The sequence below is a fragment of the Chelonoidis abingdonii genome, chromosome 21 (genome assembly GCF_003597395.2).
Source record: "Chelonoidis abingdonii isolate Lonesome George chromosome 21, CheloAbing_2.0, whole genome shotgun sequence".
Classification (NCBI taxonomy): domain Eukaryota; kingdom Metazoa; phylum Chordata; order Testudines; family Testudinidae; genus Chelonoidis; species Chelonoidis abingdonii.
Window position 1 is genome coordinate 8355231 of NC_133789.1, and position 22458 is coordinate 8377688.

Sequence of the window (22458 nt, forward strand, 5' to 3'; positions counted from 1 at the left end):
CGGGCCGGTACGGTCGCCCCCTAAGTCGGTTGGCAGCCGCCAGGCGGGTATTATGACCCTGGCGGCCCGCCGCTCTTCAGTTCGTTCTTGCGGCTACTCCGACAGGTGGGGAAGAGAGGAGCGTGGTCCCTGCTGGCAATGGATAATGCACGCGCACACATTCTCTCTGAAGAACAAACAGCTTTAAAAGGTGAGTACACCTTCTTTTCTTCTGTCAGAGTGATGCTCATATCCATTCTCATGTAGGTGATCCCAGCCATTACTAGGCGATGCCCGGTGGGTGCCTCGGATCACGACGAGGTCCAGTGGCGGCACACGCCAGAACTGCCCAAGTGCGGTATCCCGCATGACTGCTGGCAGGGCGTGAATGGGTGAAGAAGGTAGTGGCGACGCGAGGACCAGGTCGCTGCCTGCCAGAAGTCCTGGCTGGAGTATCTCGTGCAAGGAACGCCGTCGATGAGCCTTTGGGCTTAGTAGATGTGCGCATTACTGGCGCAAGGGAAGACGGCCAGGTGGTAACACGCCGTATACAGGAGTTCACCACGAGAAGATCGTCTGCGAGAGAGACTGGCGAACCCCCTTAAACTCCGCTCATAGCTACGGCGACAAAATTGTGGATTTACGGACACGGTTGTCGCTCTCTATATAATAACACAGCGGCACGCGCCCTACGCCAGCTAGGAGCTGTAAACTGTTGCTCCCCTCGCGAGACGAGATGGTTTCGCGAAAAGATACGGGTAGGATTATGTTCCTGCGTTGACATGAGCCAAGGCCGGATGACAACTTTACTGCCGTGCGGAGAATAGCGCCTGGTTGTGCACCCTCCAGTCTGTACTTTTGGTCCGACTGCGAACCCACCGTCCTCGGACGGGCTTCCCCACAGGGCGCGCGCGCAGCTCTGACACGGACCTCGCGGAAGTGATAGCACAGGAATGCTTCTTCCAGGACAAGTGAGGGAGGGAACAACGCATAAGCAGTCGGCTCAACGGGGGGAATTTAAGACGGACGAACAACAGGTTGAGTGATCCCAGAAGGGGGCTGGAGGTGGCGGACCTGGGGTAAAGACGCTCCAGCCTTTTTAAGGATCTAGTCCACCAATCGCGGATGTGAGAATGACCAGACGCGGCCGTGTGGGGGGTGAAAGGTGGAGATAGCCAACTAAGTGAACCCCGGGGAGGAGGGTACTTTGCCAGGCCGATTGATCTGCTTGAGCAAGCCAAAGGGTTAATCGAGGACGATGGGAGATGGAAACAATCGGTGCGAATGAAGCGTCTCTCGCGCACCAGGACGTATAAAGTTTCCATTGGGCCTACGTTATGTCCCCTTGTGCGGCTTCCCTACTTCCCGATAGTACCTGCTCACTGGCGGAAGAGCAATGCAATCGGACCTAGGTCGCCACGCAGGAAGCCACGATGAGAGGTGCGCGACTGGAAGGTCCAGGTGACAAGCTGCCTGTGCGACTGGTCTTGCGTGTAATCAGTGCCGGTAAAGGGGGTAGTAGGAACAGAGTGATCCCGCTACCGACAGGTACAAAGCACAAGCAAGAAGAAAGAACCAATCGCAATGCAGGGGCCAATGCAAGGAAAGCGAATCAGACATCACAGCTGAGGCACCTGTTCCCTAGCGCACGCTATCAGAAAGGACCTATCGGGAAATCAAACAAAAAAAAAAGAGAGACCGCGCACGGCGACATGCATTCACCACACGGTCCTTCGAATGCAGATCCCACCAGGACATCAGAACAAGGCGTCTGCCACTCGCAGCCCGCGCCTCCGGCGCCACCTTGCGAAAGAGCAAAACACTCTCGGGATCCTGTCTCCTGCGGGACTGCAAGAGGTCTGTGTCTAAAAGAGTTAAGCAGGCAACGTCCCAGGGCAAACGGGGACGCACTCGTTACGGAAGAACGGACTAGCTGACGACCGCATCGCCCAAGCCCCGGTATGTTCAGCCGCCGTGGCAGCAGAAACGAGACACCAGCGACTAGTAGTGAACCGCCTGGACCTACTCGCAAAAAGTCCACAACGTCCACCGGCCCTCAACCGACCAAAGCAAAGGGAAGAGTCCTCTTTTCTGCCCTACGCATTGCTCTCCACCATAAGCGTACTACCCCCCGTTGTCAGTGTTAGTCACATAAAACCGAAACACCAGTGGCCCCTGGAGATCTGACCGGATGGAACAGCATGACAGCAAGGCCACAGCACCGCCACCTCATCTCACTCGCACCCCGCAGTTGGAATGGAGGGCGAGTTCGGAAGAGGAGACCAGCGACCTGGGCTGTCGCAGGGTACCTAGGTGAAAGCTCCCACTTCCCAGGTCTGATGTGTCCGTCATCAGGACAGCGAGGGCTGGGGCGGATTGGAACGGAAGCCCGCACACAATCCGACGGACTTGATCCAGCCATACTGGAGAGAAAGAACGACGTCCTGGGAACCCGGGATTTACTGATCTAACGGACGCCTGGCCAGACGGAGCTGAGGGATGAGCCAGACTGAGGGCCGGAGTGAGTAGGAGTCGAGCAATGCGCCGTAACGAATCTGCAGGCCGGCATGTGGCCCAAGAGTGTTCAGGCAAGTACGCATGGAGGTTAGATCGTGCTGCCTGCAGCTGTGGATTGATTGGCTGTCAAAGCCTGGAAACCGCTGACAAGGGAGAACGGGGCCCTGGCTATGGTAGAGTTCTAGGAAACTGCGTCCGATAACTCTTCCTCTGAGTAGGGAACAGAGTGTATTCTCTGCATTGAGCATACAGGCTAGAACATCGAGAAAACGGTGGGCGAGACGGCTGCTGATCAATGCGTCAGTGCGCCAGCCGAGAGGACACGTCCTCTCGAGGTTCTCCGGATAACCAGTGCGCTGAGGTAGGGGAAACTATGCATCCACGACTGCGACGAAGAAGGCAACGAACTAAGCCATATCGCTTTTGGTAAACACTCTCAGGGCCGTCGAGAGACCTGCGCCAACCGGGAGGACCGCTGAATTGCCTCTAGTTGCCCCGGCCGCCAAAATGAACGGAAGAACTCGTAATGGGTGGAGAGCATGGCCTCATAATGGAAATTAGCGTCCTGCATGTCGGGGCGGGCATTCGTACAGTCTCCGGGATCAGGGAGGAATAATGTCCTAACGGAACCATGAAGGAACTATCAACTTGACCAAGTATTTGTTGAGCTCTACGTAGGTTGCGAGGATGTGGGTCTGAGACCCCCCTTGCCTTGGATCAGAAAGTAACAGGCGAGTAAAATCCCATATGCCCTTCTCGTCTGTGGAACCTCCTCTATGGCCCTGTGTCGAGGCAGCGTCGCAGCTCCTGGAGGCAGGACTGCTCGTGAGGGGGTCCCTGAAAGGTACGAGGGAGGGGGCGGCGGTTGCGGAGCATGAAGAACTGTAGGCCTGGTATCCAAGCCGCAGCGTGCGGAGACCAGTTGGTCTGACAGTAAAGTGGCACCACGCCGAGAGAAGTAACGAAAGAACGTTGGAAGAACTGGGAGATTGCATCCGTGGAAGGAACTGGTACAGCGCCCTCGGGCACCTTCAAAATGAGGGCTTTCGGCCCGGAGGAGGCCTTGCAGAGGACGGCTCTGAGCCCCCTGTTACCGATTGTCATGCAACCTGTACAGTTTTCATTTGCGCCGTGGCAAGTCCTGCCTTTGCCTGGTGTTTGGGGTAAGTTCTGTGCTGTTCAGCTGATGGCCTGAGATTAAGTCTACGTGGTAATGGCGTAATGCCCCTAGGCCGCTACTGATGACCCGTAAATTATTCTTTGAGGCTTTGCAGCATCTCTCGTCTTCGACACGGCGGTAAGAAGGAACTGAGGAGCGGGCGGGCCGGCAGGGGTATATATTACCCGCTATGGTGGCGCCACTCTAGGGGGCTGGAGTTGCTAGGGTAAAAGTCTTCCGACGAACGTGCACGCGCGGCACGTACACCTACTGGAATGGATATGAGCAATCACTCAAAGAACACCTGTTCTCACTTTCAGGTGACACTGTAAATAAGAAGCAGGTGGCAGTATCTCCTGTAAATGTAAACACACTTGTTTGTCTTAGTGATTGGCTGAATGAGAAGCAGGACCGAGTGGACTTGTAGGCTTTAAAGTTTTACATTCTTTGTTTTTTTGAGTGCAGCTATGTAACAAACAAAAATGTACATTTGTAAGTCACACTTGCATGATAAAGAGATTGCACTACAGTACTTATATGAGGTGAAATGAAAAACACTATCATTTTTACTGCGCAAATATTAGTAAACCAAAATATAGTGAGCACTGTACACTTAATATTCTGTGTTGTAATAGAAATCAATATATTTGAAAAAGTAGAAAACATTTAATAAATTTAAATCGGCATTCTATTGTTTAACAATGCGATTAATTGCGATTAAATATTGAGTTAATCTCATGAGTTAACTGCCATTAATCAACAGCCTTACTGTAAATGTTTCAGCCAGCCCATGATGGCTGCTATGACTCAAAGCCATGTGACCAGATCTCATGATACTGAGCTCCATTTTGGGCACCTGTATTTTTCCACAAACTGGGCTGGGAACTGGTTTTGGAACAAAGGGTTCCTGGCATATGGTAAAGCTATATAAGGTGAGGTGTGATATCACTGAGGGACCTCACTCCCCACACAAAGAAAACTTCTAGAAACACCTGAGGAACAAAGACTGAACTGGGGGAAGTGCTGGCCCCAGGCTAAAGCGATTTCTAGCCTGTGTACGGAAACCTGACAGACTGCTGGTATCATAGCCAGGGTGAGGAACTGCTAATTCATATCCAACCTTTCTAGTGTTTTAGGCTTAGTTTGCAGTTTTGTTTATTTACTAGTTTATCTGTTTTGCTCTGTTTGCTATCACTTAAAATCTCTTTTGCAGTTAAACAAACTTGTTTTTTGCTTTATCTAAACCAGTGTGCCTTTAAGTGAAGCATCTGGAGAAAGTCTCAGCTTGGTTAACACATGCTTGTTGCACATCCCTCTCCACACTGAGGGAGGAGCAAAGTGAATAATAAATTGGTCAGGGTTTTGACAAGAGCAGCACAGTACAGCTCTGGGGTCTTAGGCTGGGGATTATCTTGGCTGTAACCTCTTTATTGTTGCTTCATGTAGTGGCTGGTCAGAACCTACAGGTAACTGCAGCTGGGCGTGTCCCTGCCTGTGTGAACGCTGGTGGGAGTGTAGGAGCAGAAGCAGGTTAGTTTGTCACAGAAGCACAGTGTGAGAGGAGGTGAGTCAGAGGGCTCGGTGGTATCCGGGGGAACCCATTACAGAAGATATTACAATTCTATCTGTAGATTTAAAAAAAAAAGTTACAAAAACCCCAAGTCTCAAGTTTGCTACTAGCTAGGCCTACAAGCCTTTGAACTTCCCCATAAATACATATAGACTTAATATATTTGTTTTTTCCAGCATACAGCTTACTATGAAGTTTCAGTTCAACCATCCAAATAAGGTGAAAACACACCTGACTGATGCTGAGCGGGCTTGACAGCACTACAGACCTTATAAAAATTGATATTCTGAATTTAACTGCCTCGCCTTTCACTATTTACTTCACAATTTTGCTTTATTTTGATGCAATGAAATTCTGCAGTTTCCCTTAAAAATGTGGATTTGGAATGGAAATCTGTAAGTTCAATTTTAAATATAAGAGTAAAAAAGGGAATTCAGGATTCCTACAGCAACCATATTTTAAGCCTCATTCTTGTTCTAGGCTCAACCTGTGATCAATATGAAATCAAATTATGTTGGCTAAGTAACCAAGAGTTTCTACTGCTCCTCCGAATCATTGTTCAATTTTGTCCTTGTGTGGTTCCAGATCCAACCAGATTTCCAGAGACACCATGACAGTAGCGTCAGCTGCTTGTAATCTATCAAATCCATCTGAAATCTCCTCCAATTGCTTTTGTAATCTTAGGCTCTCTTTCTAAAGTCTTTCATTGTGTAAAATGCTTGTTACGTTCTCCTCCCCCCTTGCAATCACCTATGCAGAGCCTGATGGTAGCTGCAGAATTTTTGACTGAATCGTGTTATTATTTTGACTGGTACCTTACACACCACACAACAAATTTAGGATGGTTTCACCTGAGAAGTTCTTTTGCTGTTGTCTAAACAAATGGCAAAGGGCTTAGTCATAGTTTGCATTCTCAGATGGAATCTTCTCCCAGTATTGTGTCCAAGCTGAAGATTTCTCACTGAAAAGAATCTTAAGAGCTCAACATTCTCTGAGTTGAAGAGATGAGTTAGCCAGCTTTATATGTAGAACCATGTCAGATGCACTGCCCATCTTGAGGAAGTTCAACTCATCCACTCCTTTGTAACATCCAGTAATAGTTGATTCCACCCACTAGCCATGCTCTTCACTTTAGTCATCTAGGACTGCATCCGCTAGATCAGCGGTTCTCAACCTATTTACCATATAAAAATAAATAAAAATCACATACATACTGCCTGTATGGCCCTAAGGAAGTCACATGGACCATAGCAGTGTGCTGACTGGGCTGCAAGCGGCCCCTGGGCTGAGAACCACTGCACTAGATCCAGCTAGATTTCTGGACAGTACCATAAACATTTGGGCTGTTTTAAATGCGGAAATAGCGCTATACAGCCAACTCATACATACTGCAGCAGTGTTTTAAAAGGATTTCCACCAATACAGCATATCTATACTAGGGATTTGCACTACTGACGTACATCAGGGCAAAAACCCTAGCGTAGACAAGCACTCATTCCCTCAAAAGGAACAAGAACAATGTTACTTTTTGACTTTAATTCTTCTGAAATTTTTCATTCACAGGTTCAAGTTGATACTAGAAACACAAGGCTCTAAAAATCTCCGTCTATGACATTTTCATGTAAATATTTCCCAAAGACAGACAGCTAAGGGAGATGAGGGGGAAGAGAAAGTCAGGAAAACCCAGTAAAAGCCAAAAACTCATTGGGTTGCTTTTTTCACAGCTCTGTCTATGGGAGCGCTCTGAACATTGCACTGGAGGCAACAGAGACAAGAGTGGTAGCAACAGAGATCTGGGAGCATCCTGGAAAGAGATTCCTTCTCCAAGCCCTGGATAGCTCCCCAGAACAAATCATAGAGGCTAGCGCTTTTGCACTAGGGCAAGATTGGAGCTGAAGTTATTTGCTCAAGATCACACAGCAAGTCACTGATGAGACAGTGAGTATTCAATCTGGCGTCCTAGCCCCATGCTCTAACCAAGCAACCATTCTCGTTAGAGTAAAATACGTACTATGATTCTAAACACACAACAGGGATGTTACAAAAACATTAGAAGTCACAATTACTGAAATAAGCCAAGTTTGACTCATGGGCGAAACTTAGTTTCTGCAGAACAAACTATTAACATGTCAACAGGAGGATGGTATTCAGCAGGGCCTGGGCTATAGTTTCCTTCTCTTCAGAGCACAGAGAAGATACTAAAATTGGTCAAATTCAAGGGGGTATTAGCCACTGCTGGTCAGAAAAACCTGATACAGAGATTGTAGTAGCTATTCCTAATGAAAGTTTCCTGTATCACAAGCCTAAGTTGCTCCAACTCATGCTCTCTGTGGACAAGTGACCGGGCACATTCTGTGCTAGTCTTAAGCACCGGTAGCCTCTAGAACAAAAGCTGCCAAATTGCTCACTGTTGGCTCAGCAGGGATCCTGCAACACTTAAGGAGAGAGAAGACCTGACGCCAAGGCAGCTCTTCAGTAAATTACTTCATGGACACATCCCATTTCACGCCCTCCATTTACCCAGAGAACAGATACTCCTGGGGGAAATTCTGTGCTGCTGACTTCATACGCTAGAGAACTAAACCCCTACCACCTAGAGACAGACAGAGAGAGACACAGGGAGGGGGCATACTGACATAGCCAAGGAGCAAATGTCCTGAATAAGGAAACCCAGTCTCCTTGCTACGGCCAGCTACTGAGCAAGGGGAAGTGTTGGCATTTCTACCACAGAGCTGACTCTGGGCCCTGCTTAAAGGTTCTTTCCCATCTCTCCTCTTTATCAGCTTCCAAGTAGTACTGTATGACAAATCAGAATTTCATCCCAGTAGCTCTTGCAGTGAGAAGAGAGGGCAGAAAGCTTCCTCTCCCAAGAGCCTACTGACTGCCTGGGGAACGGGACCACTCCTCTTCTCTTTCACAGCCTCCCAGTCCCTTGGGGGGTAGGGGGACGAATGGGGGACGATGGGGATGGGAAAAGTTCCGGCAAGGATAGATAAAAATGTATTTAAAAAGTAATACATCCATTTTTAGATATATGTTTTGATTCAAATTAAATATAAGGTTTAACACAAATCTATTTAAAATTAAATTTGAAGTTATGACAACCTAATCCAATAATTTAAAATAATATAAAGCAGTACGTTTGTTGCCAAGATTTAAAGAAACTTAAATCACTGGATTGGTGGAGGTCTCTTGCTAAGCACTTGGAACCAGAGCATACTGAAGTACTATGCCAGTTTTTAACAGCAGTAGCCTCTTCCGCAAGTAGAGAGAGAACATGTTCTTCATTTCAGTTTATTCAACTAGTTCAGTGCAATGACTAGTTTATTCAAAGTTAAGAAACCACAAAGTTGTAAAGGAATGAAAGCTTATTTTCCCCTTCCAATCTCTGAATAAAAGATGTGAGAAAATGAGAACCAGTTCAATTAGCTAACCACAGATATACTACCCTTTGTTTAACACGTCAATTTTATATGCAAAACATCTTTTGACAAGTTTCCAGATAAACTTTTTTCCTTATCTATCCTGAACGTCTGAGTGTGCATTACTTAATGCAAACATTCTAAAATGCTGCTTGTGCATATTTAATTGAATTTGAATACCCATCCAAATAGAGTTTGACACAATAAGAAATGTAACATTCTAACAAAAAACTGTAAAAATTAAGAATCTAAATAATTTAAGTTGCATTCTATAATTGCTAATAAATATTTGTAAATACACATCCTTCCACTCCACCACCATTTCTTTCCCCCCTATCCTCGTTAGGGCAAAAGAAATACCAAATTTAGTGTAAACACTATATTTAGCTGAAATTCAACCTATCAGAATCAACTTTTTAGAAAATAACTAAGTAGTACTTATGTTTAGCATGATTAAAATTCATGATTTAAATCAAGATTTCCTGCTTGTTGATCTAAATTATGATTAAAATTGGTGACATACTTTTGAGTTAAATCACCCCAGATGTGCCAGGCTGTGGAAATGCTGTACACTGCAATACTTGGAACAGGAAAGGCACTTGATTCTAGTCTATACAATTATAGCAGCTGTTTAAATGCACCTCCCATATACATGTCCAAGAAACTTTCATGTCCTCCTCACTCACTAGTCCTTGGACTACCATCTGATTTCATCCAGAAAGATAAGAAATGGGTGTAGTTTGTGCCAGATCCACTGAATGGCACTCTAACCAGTATCATCATCAGGTGGCTCCCGTGACCGGGGCAAAGCATGTTGCCACTCCAGTAACCCCTCCCCTTGATGCACAGGGAACCTTGGGGCCCGAACAGAACCCGTCCTCTCCAGACCACCAGGCCTGACTGGCTGCCTCCATTTAACCTGCTGTTTGTCAAATGTATAATGGATGCCCACACAAGCAGTGTCTCACATCATGGATGACTGAAAGAATAGCTCCAAGGCAGCAAGTAACACACTAACGCTCGTATCGGGGTTTCCTAGAGACCTGGGTTTTATGTGAATGGGTATGAGTGCCCACCAAAAAAACCTGCATAGGTTTTGGGCAGAACTGGGGGTGGAAATTCCTCAGCACTTCAAGTTAGAACTTGAGTCATTTATTTTCCAGGAGTACTAAAATTAGCTCCCAAATTTGGGGGGGAGGGGGGGGGAGATAAAATTGAGGACGGGGAAGCCCTTTCGAAATGCCTTCTCAAGCAAAATAGGAGAAGTTGCACCACCACAGACATTTGTGCTAGTCTGCACAGCGTAAAGAATATTAGCTCCACTCCGATCACTCAAAAAACAAAGCCTGCTCTTCTCCAGGGCGGATGTCTGGGATGGGATGACAAATCTTCCATCTCTCCCATTTACTTCCTGCTTTCAAGTTTAGGAGCCATGCTTATGGAAAATTTTTAGTTTGCCTCTAAAGTTACATTTCACACAGACCACTAGAGCCTATGGAAAAGCACAGTGGAAGTTTTGTATAATGTCAAGTATGACACTATAACCCACAGGAAGCAAACTTATGTCAGTTGGTTTTCAAATAAAAGCAGCTGCACTTAGACCTGAAATATCCTAATTGTATTTTCTTATAACAGTCTCTTCCTCCCGATTACCTCCTCTTTCAACACTTACGTAAGAATCTCACTCTTCTCTTTTCTGCCCCTTCGCCCCATGAAATGCTACATATTTCTGCTGGATTCCCCCAGTGGAATCTTCCCCAGTTTCCAAAGCCCCATATATTGATGCTATGGTATTTCAAAAGTTTGTACCATCTGATAGAGTCCAAAACACACTAATAAATCACATCCTTTTGGGCATTAAGTACAGATCTGTTTCTTCCCAAGACTTCTCTTGCTCTGCTGGTCTTTTACACTCACCCTCAACTACCCCCACAAGAAAAAAACAACTTGCTATAACAGCTTTCACACAGGTTTCAGAGTGGTAGCCATGGTAGTCAGTATCAGCAAAAAGAATGAGGAGTACTTGTGCCACCGTAAAGACTAATTTATTTGGGCATAAGCTAAAACCCACTTCATCAGATGCATGCAGGGGAAAATACAGTAGAAAGATATATATACACAGAGAACATGAAATAATAGGTGTTGCCATATCAACTCTAACAAGACTAGTCAATTAAGGTGGGCTATTATTAGCAGGAGAAAAAAAACTTTTGTAGGGATAATCAGGATGGCTCATTTCAAAACAGTTGACAAGAATGTGAAAGTAACAGTAGGGGAAAAATTAGCATGGGGAAATGGTATTTACTTTGTGTAATGACTCATCCGCTCCCAGTCTTCATTCAAGCCTAATTTAATGGTGTCCAATTTGCAAATTAATTCCAGTTCTGCACTCTCTTGTTGGAGTCTGTTTCTGAAGTTTTTATTGTTGGAGAATTGCCACTTTTAGGTCTGTAATTGAGTGACCAGGGAGGCTGAAGTGTTCTCCTGAGTGGTTTTTGAATGGTTCTAATTCTTAATGTCTGATTTGTGTTCATTATTCTTTTGCATAGAGACCGTCCCTTTGGCCAATGTACATGGTAGAGGGGCACTGCTGGCGCATATCATATTGGTAGATGTGCAGGTGAACGAGCCTCTAACGGTGTGGCTGATGTGATTAGGTCCTATGATGGTGTCCGTTGAAAAGATATGTGGACAGATTTGGCAATGGGCTTTGTTGCAAGGATAGGTTCCTGGGTTAGTGTTTTTGTTGTGTGGTTGCTGGTGAGAATTTGCTTCAGGTTGGGGGGCTGTCTGTAAGCGAGGACTGACCTGTCTCCCAAGATCTGTGAGTGAGGGATCGTCCTTCAGGATAGCTTGTAGATCCTTGGTGATACACTGCAGAGGTTTTAGTTGGAGGCCGAAGGTGACGGCTAGTGACATTCTGTTTCTTTGTTGGGCCTGTCCTGGAGTAGATGACTTTTGGGTATTCTTCTGGCTCTGTCAATCTGTTTCTTCACTTCAGCAGGTGGGTATTGTAGTTTTAAGAACACTTGATAGAGATCTTGTAGGTGTTTCTCTGTCTGAGAGATTGGAGCAAATGCACTTGTATCTTAGAGCTTGGCTGTAGACAACGGATCATGCGATGTGGTCTGGATGAAAGCTGGAGGCATGTAGGCAAGTATAGCGGTCAGCAGGTTTCCGGTATAGGATGGTAGTTATGTGGCCAACGCTTATTAGCACTGTAGTGTCCAGGAAGTGCATCACTTGTGTGGACTGGTCCAGGCTGAGATTGATGGTGGGATGGAAATTATAGAAATCATGGTGGAATTTCTCAAGGGCTTCTTTTCCATGGGTCCAGATGATGAAAATGTCATCAATTTAGTGCAAGCAGAGCAGGGGGGTTAGAACAACGCTTCCTCAGCTCTCATCCCCTAAGTCAGCCATAAAAATGTTGGCATACTGTGGGGTCACACGAGTCCCCAAAGCAGTGCCTCTGACTTGAAGATATATATTGTCCCCAAATGTGAAACAGTTGTGGGTGAGGACAAAGTCAAAGTTCAGCCACCAGGTTTGCCATGACATTATCGGGGACACTGTTCCTGATGACCTGTAGTCCATCTTCGTATGCAGTGTTGGCGTAAAGGGCTTCTATATCCAGAAAACACCATCCTGGCCACTGTGGAAGATCATCAGTGGATTGTAGTTTCCTCAGGAAGTCAGTGGTGTCTCGAAGATAGCTAGGCATGCTGGTAGCGTAGGGCCTGAGGAGAGAGTCTACACAGCCAGACAATCCTGCTGTCAGGGTGCCAATGCCGGAGATCATGGGTCATCCAGGATTTCCAGGTTTATGGATCTTGAGTAGCAGGTAGAAGACCCCTGGTCAGGGTTCTATGGGTGTGTCTGTGCAGATTTGTTCCTGTGCTTTTTCAGAGAGCTTCTTCAGCAAATGGCCTTGTTTCTTTTGGTCACCCTCAGTGGGATCAGAGGAAAATGGCCTGTAGAATGTGGTGTTAGAGAGCTGCCTAGCAGCCTTTTGTTCATATTCCAGTCTATTCATGACAACAGCCCCTCCTCTGTCAGTCTTTTTGCTAATGATGTCAAAGTTGTTCCTGAGGCTGTGGATGGCACAGTGTTCTGCACAGATGAGGTTATGGGGCAAGTGATGCTGCTTTTCCACAATTTCAGCCTGTGCACATCGGCGGAAGCACTCTGCGTAGAAGTTCAGTCTGTTGTTTTGACCTTCAGGAGAGTCCACGCAGATGCCTCCTTTTTGTAGTGTTGGTAGGAAAGTGTGGGTTAGTGTGTTGTTCAGAGTTGTGTTGGAAATATTCCTTGAGACAGAGGCATTGAAAGTAGGATTCCAGGTCACTGCAGAACTGTATCATGTTCGTGGGGGTGGAGGGGCAGAAGGCGAGGCCTCGAGATAAGACAGAGTCTTCTGCCAGGCTAAGAGTATAGCTGGACAGATAAACAATATTGTTGGATGAGTTAAGGGAACCACTGTTGTCGCCCCTTGAGGCACCTAGTGGTTTAGATAGTTTAGTGTACTTTTATCCTTTGTAGAGAAGCAAAGTGCATGCTGTAAATGGCTTGTCTAGTTTTTGTGAAGTCCAGCCACAAGGAAGTTTGTGTGGAAGGTTGGCTTTTTATGAGAGTATCCAGTTTTGAGAGCTCATTCTTAATTTTTCCCTGTTTGCTGTATAGGATGCTGATCAGGTGGTTCCAGAGTTTCTTTGAGTGTATGGGGCACAATCTCTCAGCACAGTCTGTGTGGTATGTAGATTGTAATGGATTTTTTATCTTCAGTCCTTTTGGCATGATGTCCATCTGTTTGCATTTGGAAAGGAAGATGTCTGTCTGTATCTGTACAGGTTTTTTCATGAAGTTGATTGATTTCCACTTCATACGGCTAAATTTAGTGCCTTGCACAGTGACAGGTTTCGGAGTGGTAGCTGTGTTAGTCTGTATCAGCAAAAAGAATGAGGAGTACTTGTGGCACCTTAGAGACTAACAAATGTATTTGGGCATAAGCTTTCGTGGGCTAAAACCCACTTCATCGGATGCATGCAGTGGAAAATACAGTAACAACTCTCAGCACCAGCCCTGTTAAACAGTTACAATCACTGGCTTAAGTGATGGAGCTGTCTTTATGCTCTTTGTCACCCCAGATGAAACAATTGTTTCTGACATGTTTAAATTAATATTAGAGCTAACCACATTTGTGCAATATGCCTAGTGGCAGCAGACACCAGACATATTAAGCCTCAACATCCAGAACAATATGTAATACACATGCACACCCTGCTCTCTCTGAAAGGAAACAGCCATTGAGAAAAAAATAAACATCCCCAAATCCCCCCATTCCTTACCTTATTAGCACGAATCTGCTTGTAAATATCTGTTTGTTGTCGGATTCGGTATTCCAGGTCTGAGACGTGAGCTTGGAGCCAGTTCCAGCGACTGACTATACCTGCTCGGTCTGCTGCCCATCTCCATTCTGACCGTCTCCTCCTGAAATAGGGAAACAAGTACTTTTGAAAACAACTCCAAACACACTGGCAAAGCTTTGTTGGGTGGCTCAAAGAGCAGATGCATCAAAAGCTTAATATACTAAAATGGCACGAATACCCTACTCTCATACACAATGTTAATCTACTGCAGAAACCTACTATGATAGATTACATTGTTCATGTCTGACATTTCTAAAATCTCATGCTTCAGGGCTTCCTGACTTGTAAGGAAAAAAGGAGACTACAATGTTAAGTTAAAATACAGATTAGAGGTGATGCTCTCTGTTCACACCACTCATTCAAACCTTCAAGCATAATATAGATATCTAACCATTATATACTGAAGTGAAGCTAAATATATTTCACTTAAACCACAGAACAATTAGATGGCAAACACCTTTTGGTCACATCCAACACAAGCTGATTTAAAGGTGCCAAACCGCATTTCCCAGGCCACATAGCCAACTCAGTTATCCCTTATTTACTCTTTTTAAAAGAATCTCTATTGTCCAACACCAGGAGTAATAAAATATTGATTTATACATATGGTCACAAAAGGAAGGAAACTGGTCTACAAGGCTGCAACTGTGTGGTATGCACTAAATGTTAAGGTTCAGAATGTCCCAGCAATTGTGATAAAAACCATCACAAGATTTATTTTGTTTTTAAAAGAGTGGCTCTACTCTTCAAGATACGCAGTTCTGTTCCCTCCACTGTCCTCCTGAAGTCACCTCCTATAAGAAAGAAGTAACTCCTGGGGTGTTGTCAAGGACAGCTGGCATCAGTAAACTTGAGTTTTGTGCCTCGTAACTGGTTGTTGTGTGTACGGAAGTGTTAGGAACCTACTAACAGCTAAAATACATGGTCTCATCTCCGTCGCTGAAAGGCGCAAAATTGGACAATGCAGATCAAAACACACCAAACTAGTTTGGCTTTTCCCTAACTTCACTATCCCTGCAACGAACACAGCATATAATACCGCAAGGGCATGCACTTCTCTACTAGACTGTGTAATCCACCACAATATTTTATAATTAATTCATTCACAAAACAAACTGTTACTCTGTCACCACTATATACACACAAGACAGAAGAGGAGGCTACTTACCTGTAACTGAAGGTTCTTTGATATGTGTGGTCCCTGTCTATATTCCACTGAGGGGCTACACATGTGCACTATGTGCCCGGAGTCTGAGAATTTTTAAAGTAGTATCCATTGGTCCACACATGCGCCCTGGCTTGCCTCATGCTTCCATCAGAGGCACTAAAGGGTGGGGCAGACGGACCACATCTCCAGTTCCTTCACCACAAATCTGGCCGATCTGTAGCAGAGGGGAGGGAAGGTGGGAAGCTGAATCAGATAAGGACCACACACCTGTAACAGGTGGTTCTTCGAGACAAGTAGCCTCCCTCTTCCAGCAACGGTCCTTATTCTATTCCACTTGAGGGTGATTAACAAGCAGCACCTAAGATGGAGGAGGGTGAGTAGTACAGAGGACTGCTGTGCCAAAGGAGGCATCCACCGCTGAGTCTTGCACTAAGGCTTAATGTGTAGCAAATGGTGTGTATAGAATTCAGCGTGGCTGTTCTATGTGTCAACGAATGGCAAGTTCTGAAGAGAGGCCGAGGTTGAAGCTTGAGCCCTCATGGATTGAGCTCGTACTTGTAGGAGGTGGTAGATCTGACACATGGTAGCAGAGCGTGAAACACTGTAAAGTCCATATGGAGATTCTCTGGGTGGAGATGGCCTGTCCCTTGAGCCTCTCTGCTACTGCAATAAATAGTCTAGGGCGCTTCCTGACTGGTTTCGTTCTCTGCAGGTAGAAGGCCAGAGCTTGTCAAATGTTGAGGGAATGGAGTCAACATTCCTCTGCAGATGCATGTGAATGACATGACTGATATGAAATTGAAAATACAAACTTTGTTAAGAATTTGAGGTCTAGTCACAAGGAGACTCTGTGGAAAACAGTAAAAGGTGGGCCTGCCATCATAGCGCCAAGTCTGCCACTCTTCGCATGGAACTAATTGCAACAAGGAAAACTACTTCTACAGAAAGAAGGGACACAGAACACAACACCAAAGGTTGAAAGGGGGGCTTCATTAGTAGAGAAAGAACACAAAATTCAGGTCCCACTGAAGAGCTATTGGTTGGATAGGTGGAAAGATTCTGATGAGCCCTTTCCAGAACCTAGCATTTGGAGGTGGGTGGGGAGGTGAAAACAGTGAAACCTTTCACTGGTGGTTAGAATGCGGTAATTGACGCCAGGTGTACTTAAAAAAAAAAACAAACAAAAAAAAAAAAACTGAGGGCGAAACCTGGTCACTTTAGTCACAGAATGCAGTCCAGTATGAGGGGATCCCCAAAAATTCCAGTAAAACACTTTTTTGTTGAGCCAATGATGAAAAACGTCACCACTTGACTAGGTAACAATGTCTGTTGGTCTTTCCTGATGCTAGAAATGATGTTGTGTACAACTTAAGAGCATATTCATCCTAAGGCAGAGGCCCATCCAAACATCACGCTCTGGGGAGTAGAGAACGGGGATTAGGGAGTCTGATCTCGCTTTTGCATTGGGTCAGCAAATCTGGACAGAGGGGATGGGCATCGGTGGGTGGGATGACATGCAGAGAAGACTTGGGAATCAGAATGGTCTGGCCCAACAGGGGGCAATCAGAACTACCACTGCCCTGTCTTGCCAAATCTTATGCACTACCTGAGGTAAGTGTGGTAGTGGAGGAAAGGCATAGTTGGGTTGGTCCAACCAGGGGATTAGGAGGGCTTCGCCCTGGATGTGGTGACAGAGGGGTCCCCTGGAGCAGTACACATGGTGCATTTGCTGTTTACCTGTGAAGCAAATAGGACTCTGACCAGAGTCCCCCACTCAGTGAAGATGTTGCATACTACCGAATCGTGAAGTTCCCACCAGTGATTGATCATAAAATGTCTGCTGTGTACATTCTGTGTCCCTAGAAGAAAGGCCATGGACAAGAGGATTTGGTGGTTGATGCATCAATTCCAGAGACTTATTGCCTCTGCGTGTAGCACAGATGATCTTGTCCCTCCATCTGCTGATATTAAAAAAACAAACAAACAAACAAACAAACAAACAAAAAACACACACACACACACACCACACAGTGGTGGGGGTATCTGAGATGATGAGAACATGATGGGCACAGATGAAGGGATGGAAGGCTTGGCATGCGATTCTCACAGCTCCAGGATGTGTGTGCGCATCCTGGATTCTCTGGGAGTCCGTACTCCTTGAGCCACAGTCACGGATATGAGCTCCTCAGAGATGTGTCAGTGATAATCATCTTGTCTGGGAAAAGGAAAGAAAGGGAACCCCCACACAAGCATGATGTGGGTCTGTCCACCACTGGAGGGATAACAGCAGGTTGATGGAGACCGTCAGCATGGAAGCCCTGGAGTGGCAGTTTGGTGAGTAAAACAGAATGGAGCCATATCTGGGAGCAACGAAGTTGGAGTCATGCGAAGGGGGTCACAAATACACAAAGCAATGCGGCTGAGGAGGGACAGGTAAGTTCTGGCTGGTACATATGAATTGTTCATGATTCAAGTTATGTCATCATTAATCTCCTGGAACCTGTTCACAGATTAAGTAAACTTGTGCTATGACCAAACTTATGATAACCCCCATGAAATCCAGAGAATACATAGGATCTAGGATAGATCTGACGTTGTCACTGACTCCAAAGGAAGAAAGATGACTAAGTAGCATGGACGTTGACTTGCGGGCTTCTTGCCTGGACCCTCATGGCTAGGAACCAATTGTCAAGATACAGAAACACAAAACCACTGTAAAGTCTGAAATAGGCTGCTATGATGGAAATAACTTCGCTAAAGACTATAGGAGCAGTGACTACCCTGAAGGAGAACACACACTGCACTGGAAATGGTGAGTGCTCAACGTGAATCTGAGGAAATGTCTGCGGGCCAGATGGATATCCATGTGAAAGTAAACATCCTTCATATCTAGAGTGGTAAACTGCATGCCTTTCTCCAATAATGGGATTATCGCTGCCAGCATTACCATATGAAACTTTAAACTTGTGGATGAAGCAATTGAGGTGCTGGCGATTGAAGACTGGTCTCTACCCACCTTTCTTCCTAGATATCAGGAAGCTGAGTAGAATCCTGATCCCTGATAGTCTGGGGGGAATGTGTTCCATGAATCCCCATTCTAACAAGGTGGTCACCTCTTGGGTGAGAATGCTGTTGTGAGTGTGCTCCCTGAAGAGAGACAGGGGTCTTGGAGGAGGTAGTGTGATAAACTGGATCATGTAGCCATGGGGGATGACATTCAACATCTATCTGTCCGTTGTTATTGCACACCAGCCATGGGAAGAGAGTGCTAAACAACCTCCAAGGGAGTAGGGGGACCATGAGGGATAGGCATAGTGGATGGTGGCTCTCGGGCGCACATCAGAAATATCTTATGGTTGGAGCTGTGAGGTCACAGCCTGCGAGAGGAGACCTCTGGTTTTTTGTGTTTCCTCAAAAGGTTCGTAAGGTGTCAGAATAGACTTGAGAAGACCTGTAACGCTGACTGAGTGGGTAGCTGGCAATGGAATTTTTGCTTTGGGGCAGGAATGTAGGTGCCCAGCGAATGAAGATTGTCCCAGGAATCCTTGAGTGTGTGCAGAAATGCATCCGTCTTCTAGTTAAAAAGATGAGATTCGTCAAAAGGAATGTCTTCAACAGTATTCTGTATCTCCCCAGGAAAGCCAAAAAATAGAGCCAAGACCCCCTACACATGACTGTGGCTACAGCCATGGCCCTGGGAGGAGATATCTGCTGCATCTGCTGTCGACTAGAGGGGAATTCTGGCCACAAGCTTCCTTTTCTCAAGTGCCTGAAAATGTGCTCATTCAAGATGTGGCAGGCTATCAGTAAGGTCCAAAATTTACTGTAATTCAGAAAGTAATTATTAGCTAGTAATACTTGTGAATTGCCGGTTAGATGCAGAAATACCATGCACCCAAAAGTTCTAGATACTTGCTCTTTGCCAGTTCAGCTGCAGCCTGGACTACTAGAGAGTCTGGGGGATGGTGCAGGGGGGGGGGAGGGAAGGAGAGGAGAGGAATTTGGAACCTTTGGCAAGGACCTAGTAGCACTTTTCAACCCTTTAATGATAGGCGGGCACATGGCAGGGGTGCCACACAGTCCTAGCAGGCTCCATAACAGCTTAATTGACAACACAAATCTCACTGGTTCTGAGGTGTGGAGGAGATCTAGCAGCTTGTACAATCTGTTATGAATTCAAGACCCCTTCATATCCAACCCTCTATGGTTGGAGACAAGACTGCCGTCCAATTTTCTAAATGTTCACAAATAACCTAGTCTCCTGTTCAGATTTGAGCTATGATGCTGATGGGTAAGGTGGGAGGGGAGAACTGTAGCACATATGAGATTTTTGCCTATCCCAACCCATGCCAAACTTCATGAAAAATCCTCTGCAAGAAGAAAAAAAAGTGAAAACCCCCAAAAGATTGTGAAACTTTCATAGTACATGTACCTTATTTTATAGTTACTATTCAAATGTAAAAAGGCACAGTCTGTCAAGAATGAAGAGATCACAATTGACTGCAATAATCAAGTTCCTATATAGCTCTACAACTATCTTGTGTCAGCTTCTTGTATTTAATGGCAATCAACTTACTTGCCTTTTCAGCACCAATCCTATTGCTTTGGTTTATTTGAAACTTGTAATTTATGAAAATACATAACATATGTTGAACTTGTTGGGCAGCAGTGCTGGTCTTTTTACTGATGAAATTCTGAATTCAAATGTCCTGTGTTTCTATTATTTTACTTCCACAATTTTCCACTATTTTGATATAACAAGCTATGACAACCTCCTGCAGAAGTTTGTGTGAGGAGACCTGGACCTCCAATTTTAAATGCTAGAACAGGAGGAGAAATTTAGGATAACCTTCCAGCAGCTACAGTTCAGCCTCCTACTCTTCTGAGCTTGACCCATGATTGACTTGAACAGAATAATGCTGGTAAATAATGAATGAACTCCATAGTTTCTCCAAATTATTTTTGTGATTTTTTCTTTGTCATCATTCCAGTTCTTCTCAGTTAAAGAAAATCAAGCCAGATTTCCACAGACTAACAGCGCCAGCTGCTTGTAATCTGTCACATCTCTTGGAAGCCATATTCAATTGCTTTTGTAAGTTTAGTCTCTCTCCCTGGTGTCCCTCATCATTTAATATGCATTCGATATTTTGGTCATAGTTGGCCTCATACTCTGTACAAATCACACACACACACACACCCACCCCACTGCCCAGGAGTCAAAGAAGGATGCAAAGGTGGCCCAACGCTAAAACAGACCACAGGTCTAACGAGTCTATGACATACATCAGAGCAGCCACAGGACTAGTCTGACTACACTGACTGAAGGAACAGTCCCCTAGAGACTATTCTGTCATCCCAGCACCATAAGATCACAACTCGCACTGGCTCAGCTCTCAAGCTCTGTTATGCTCTATCTTGCCCCAGCAGGTGAGGATGGGAGGGTAATACGGCTGTAAGCCACCAGGGAACTCCTTTACAATAAGGGATTTCCTATCTACCTCCTAATGGCAACATTACATTTCCTTTGTACTACTGAAGTGGAGCAAAGGGGAAGTTAATGCGGGCAGAGAAACTGGTTCACTATCTGCAAAGTACTTGAGAAAAGATTGGCCCAGTTTTCCACTCAACTATACATAAGGCAAATGGTCATTGCAGGGTATTTTAATTTCCCACAAGGAAAGTCCTAAAGTATATATGTTACATTTTAATGGTACACTGAATCCTTACACATCAGAAGTTTGGGATGTTGTGAGTTACAGTTAGTTTTTGTACTTCTGTTTGAGCAAATGGCAAAGACCTCCTTGTCATACCTCTCTCTGCATTCTGGATAGCATCTTCAGCACCGAGCAACACCATATTCTGCTCACTTCCTAAATATGAGGAAGTAATACTACTTATTTTAAGTGTCCTGTCTACTTTAGCTGCTGATGCAGTTTCAGATTAAGCAGAACACCACAATAAACGAGACAGCCAGATGGCTGGGCAGGATAAGTGTCACTTCAGATGGGCTACCTGATCTCTTTCTGAAGTGTTACAGAAACAACTGTACCAAAGCTAAGGTGGACCAGTCAGTGCATACTGGCAAGTGCTGAGGCATTAAGGACCACGGTGGTGGGCAGTTCCAGCTTCCTCCACAGCAAACCGCTAATTATCTGTCGCGCACGCGCATGTGCGCGCGCTACATTTAATTGTACACACATACAAGACTGCATGTATTTCTGCTTCTACAAGTGTAATAAACATTTAAGTACAGAATTGAATGCCAATTGCACTCTACAGGAACATATTTTAGTATCAAAGCAGAAAGTCACTTTATAAGACTGTTCAATATCTTTCCATTAAGCTTAAATTAAAAAAGAAAAAACGAACAGAAGGCAGAGACTATGAACCACGCATAGGAATTTGAACACGTGGGACTGTCAAGACTGATGAAGTCCTCAGAGATCAGGATTCCTGTGTACTTCAGTCCCCGCCCCTTCTTGTTCAGACCTCCTGAGGTCCCTTCCAACCTGGATATTCTATGATTCACTAGAACAGAGAAAGCAGGCAGACCCAAGAGACAGCAAGATGTCATGTGACTCCAAAAAACAGGCACCCTAGTTAAACAGAAGCCGAGTCTCACTGTTTTGCAGAGTTAGCTTTGAAAGAAAGCTTGATTCTATGACTCCAGAAGAAATTTTGAAACAATTTTTAAAATGTAGGAACAGATTTGGGGCCTGTTCCCTTAAAAGCAGAGTGACAACACTGATCTGGATAGATTCTTTCTAGGATGTTCTTTTCCCTTTAAACAAGCACCAGACAGAGCAAGTGCAGTTGCACAAGACCAAGAGTCCAGAATGCAGACTGCTGCAGGACAGGAGTGGGTCACGAAATGTAGCTAACTGGCATCCGCATGCACACAGCTGGCAGTACACTCAGCTTGACTGACAAGGACACCATCCTAGAAACTTAAGCCGATGGTACTCATTGTAAACAGTGTGCCTATGTGCAGAATTAGCAGCCCTGCCTCTCCTTGCAGACTAACATCACATCACTGGGAGGAATGGAATTAACATGTGTTGAAGTCCCAGCCCTTTTTCTCTCTTTAAATAGGGGAAGAGAAAAGAAAGGGGACAACCAGGCTGAGGAGGAAGGAAAACCAAGAGGAGACTGGAAAGACCCAAGTGTTATAAATACAGCACTGGACGATTAAACACCATGGACTTCCACATAGG

At 45.3% G+C, this 22458-nt stretch overlaps 1 protein-coding gene across 6 annotated transcripts in view; it reads right to left on the reverse strand.

The window, feature by feature from the left end:
• KANSL1 (KAT8 regulatory NSL complex subunit 1) overlaps positions 1-22458 on the reverse strand; it is a 184712-nt gene that overhangs the window by 41801 nt on the left and 120453 nt on the right. For all 6 annotated transcript variants that reach the window (XM_075059655.1, XM_032791543.2, XM_032791546.2 and 3 more), the window contains one exon: positions 13996-14137. In XM_075059655.1, the coding sequence (XP_074915756.1) occupies positions 13996-14137 (142 nt within the window). The remainder of the gene's footprint in view (positions 1-13995; positions 14138-22458) is intronic.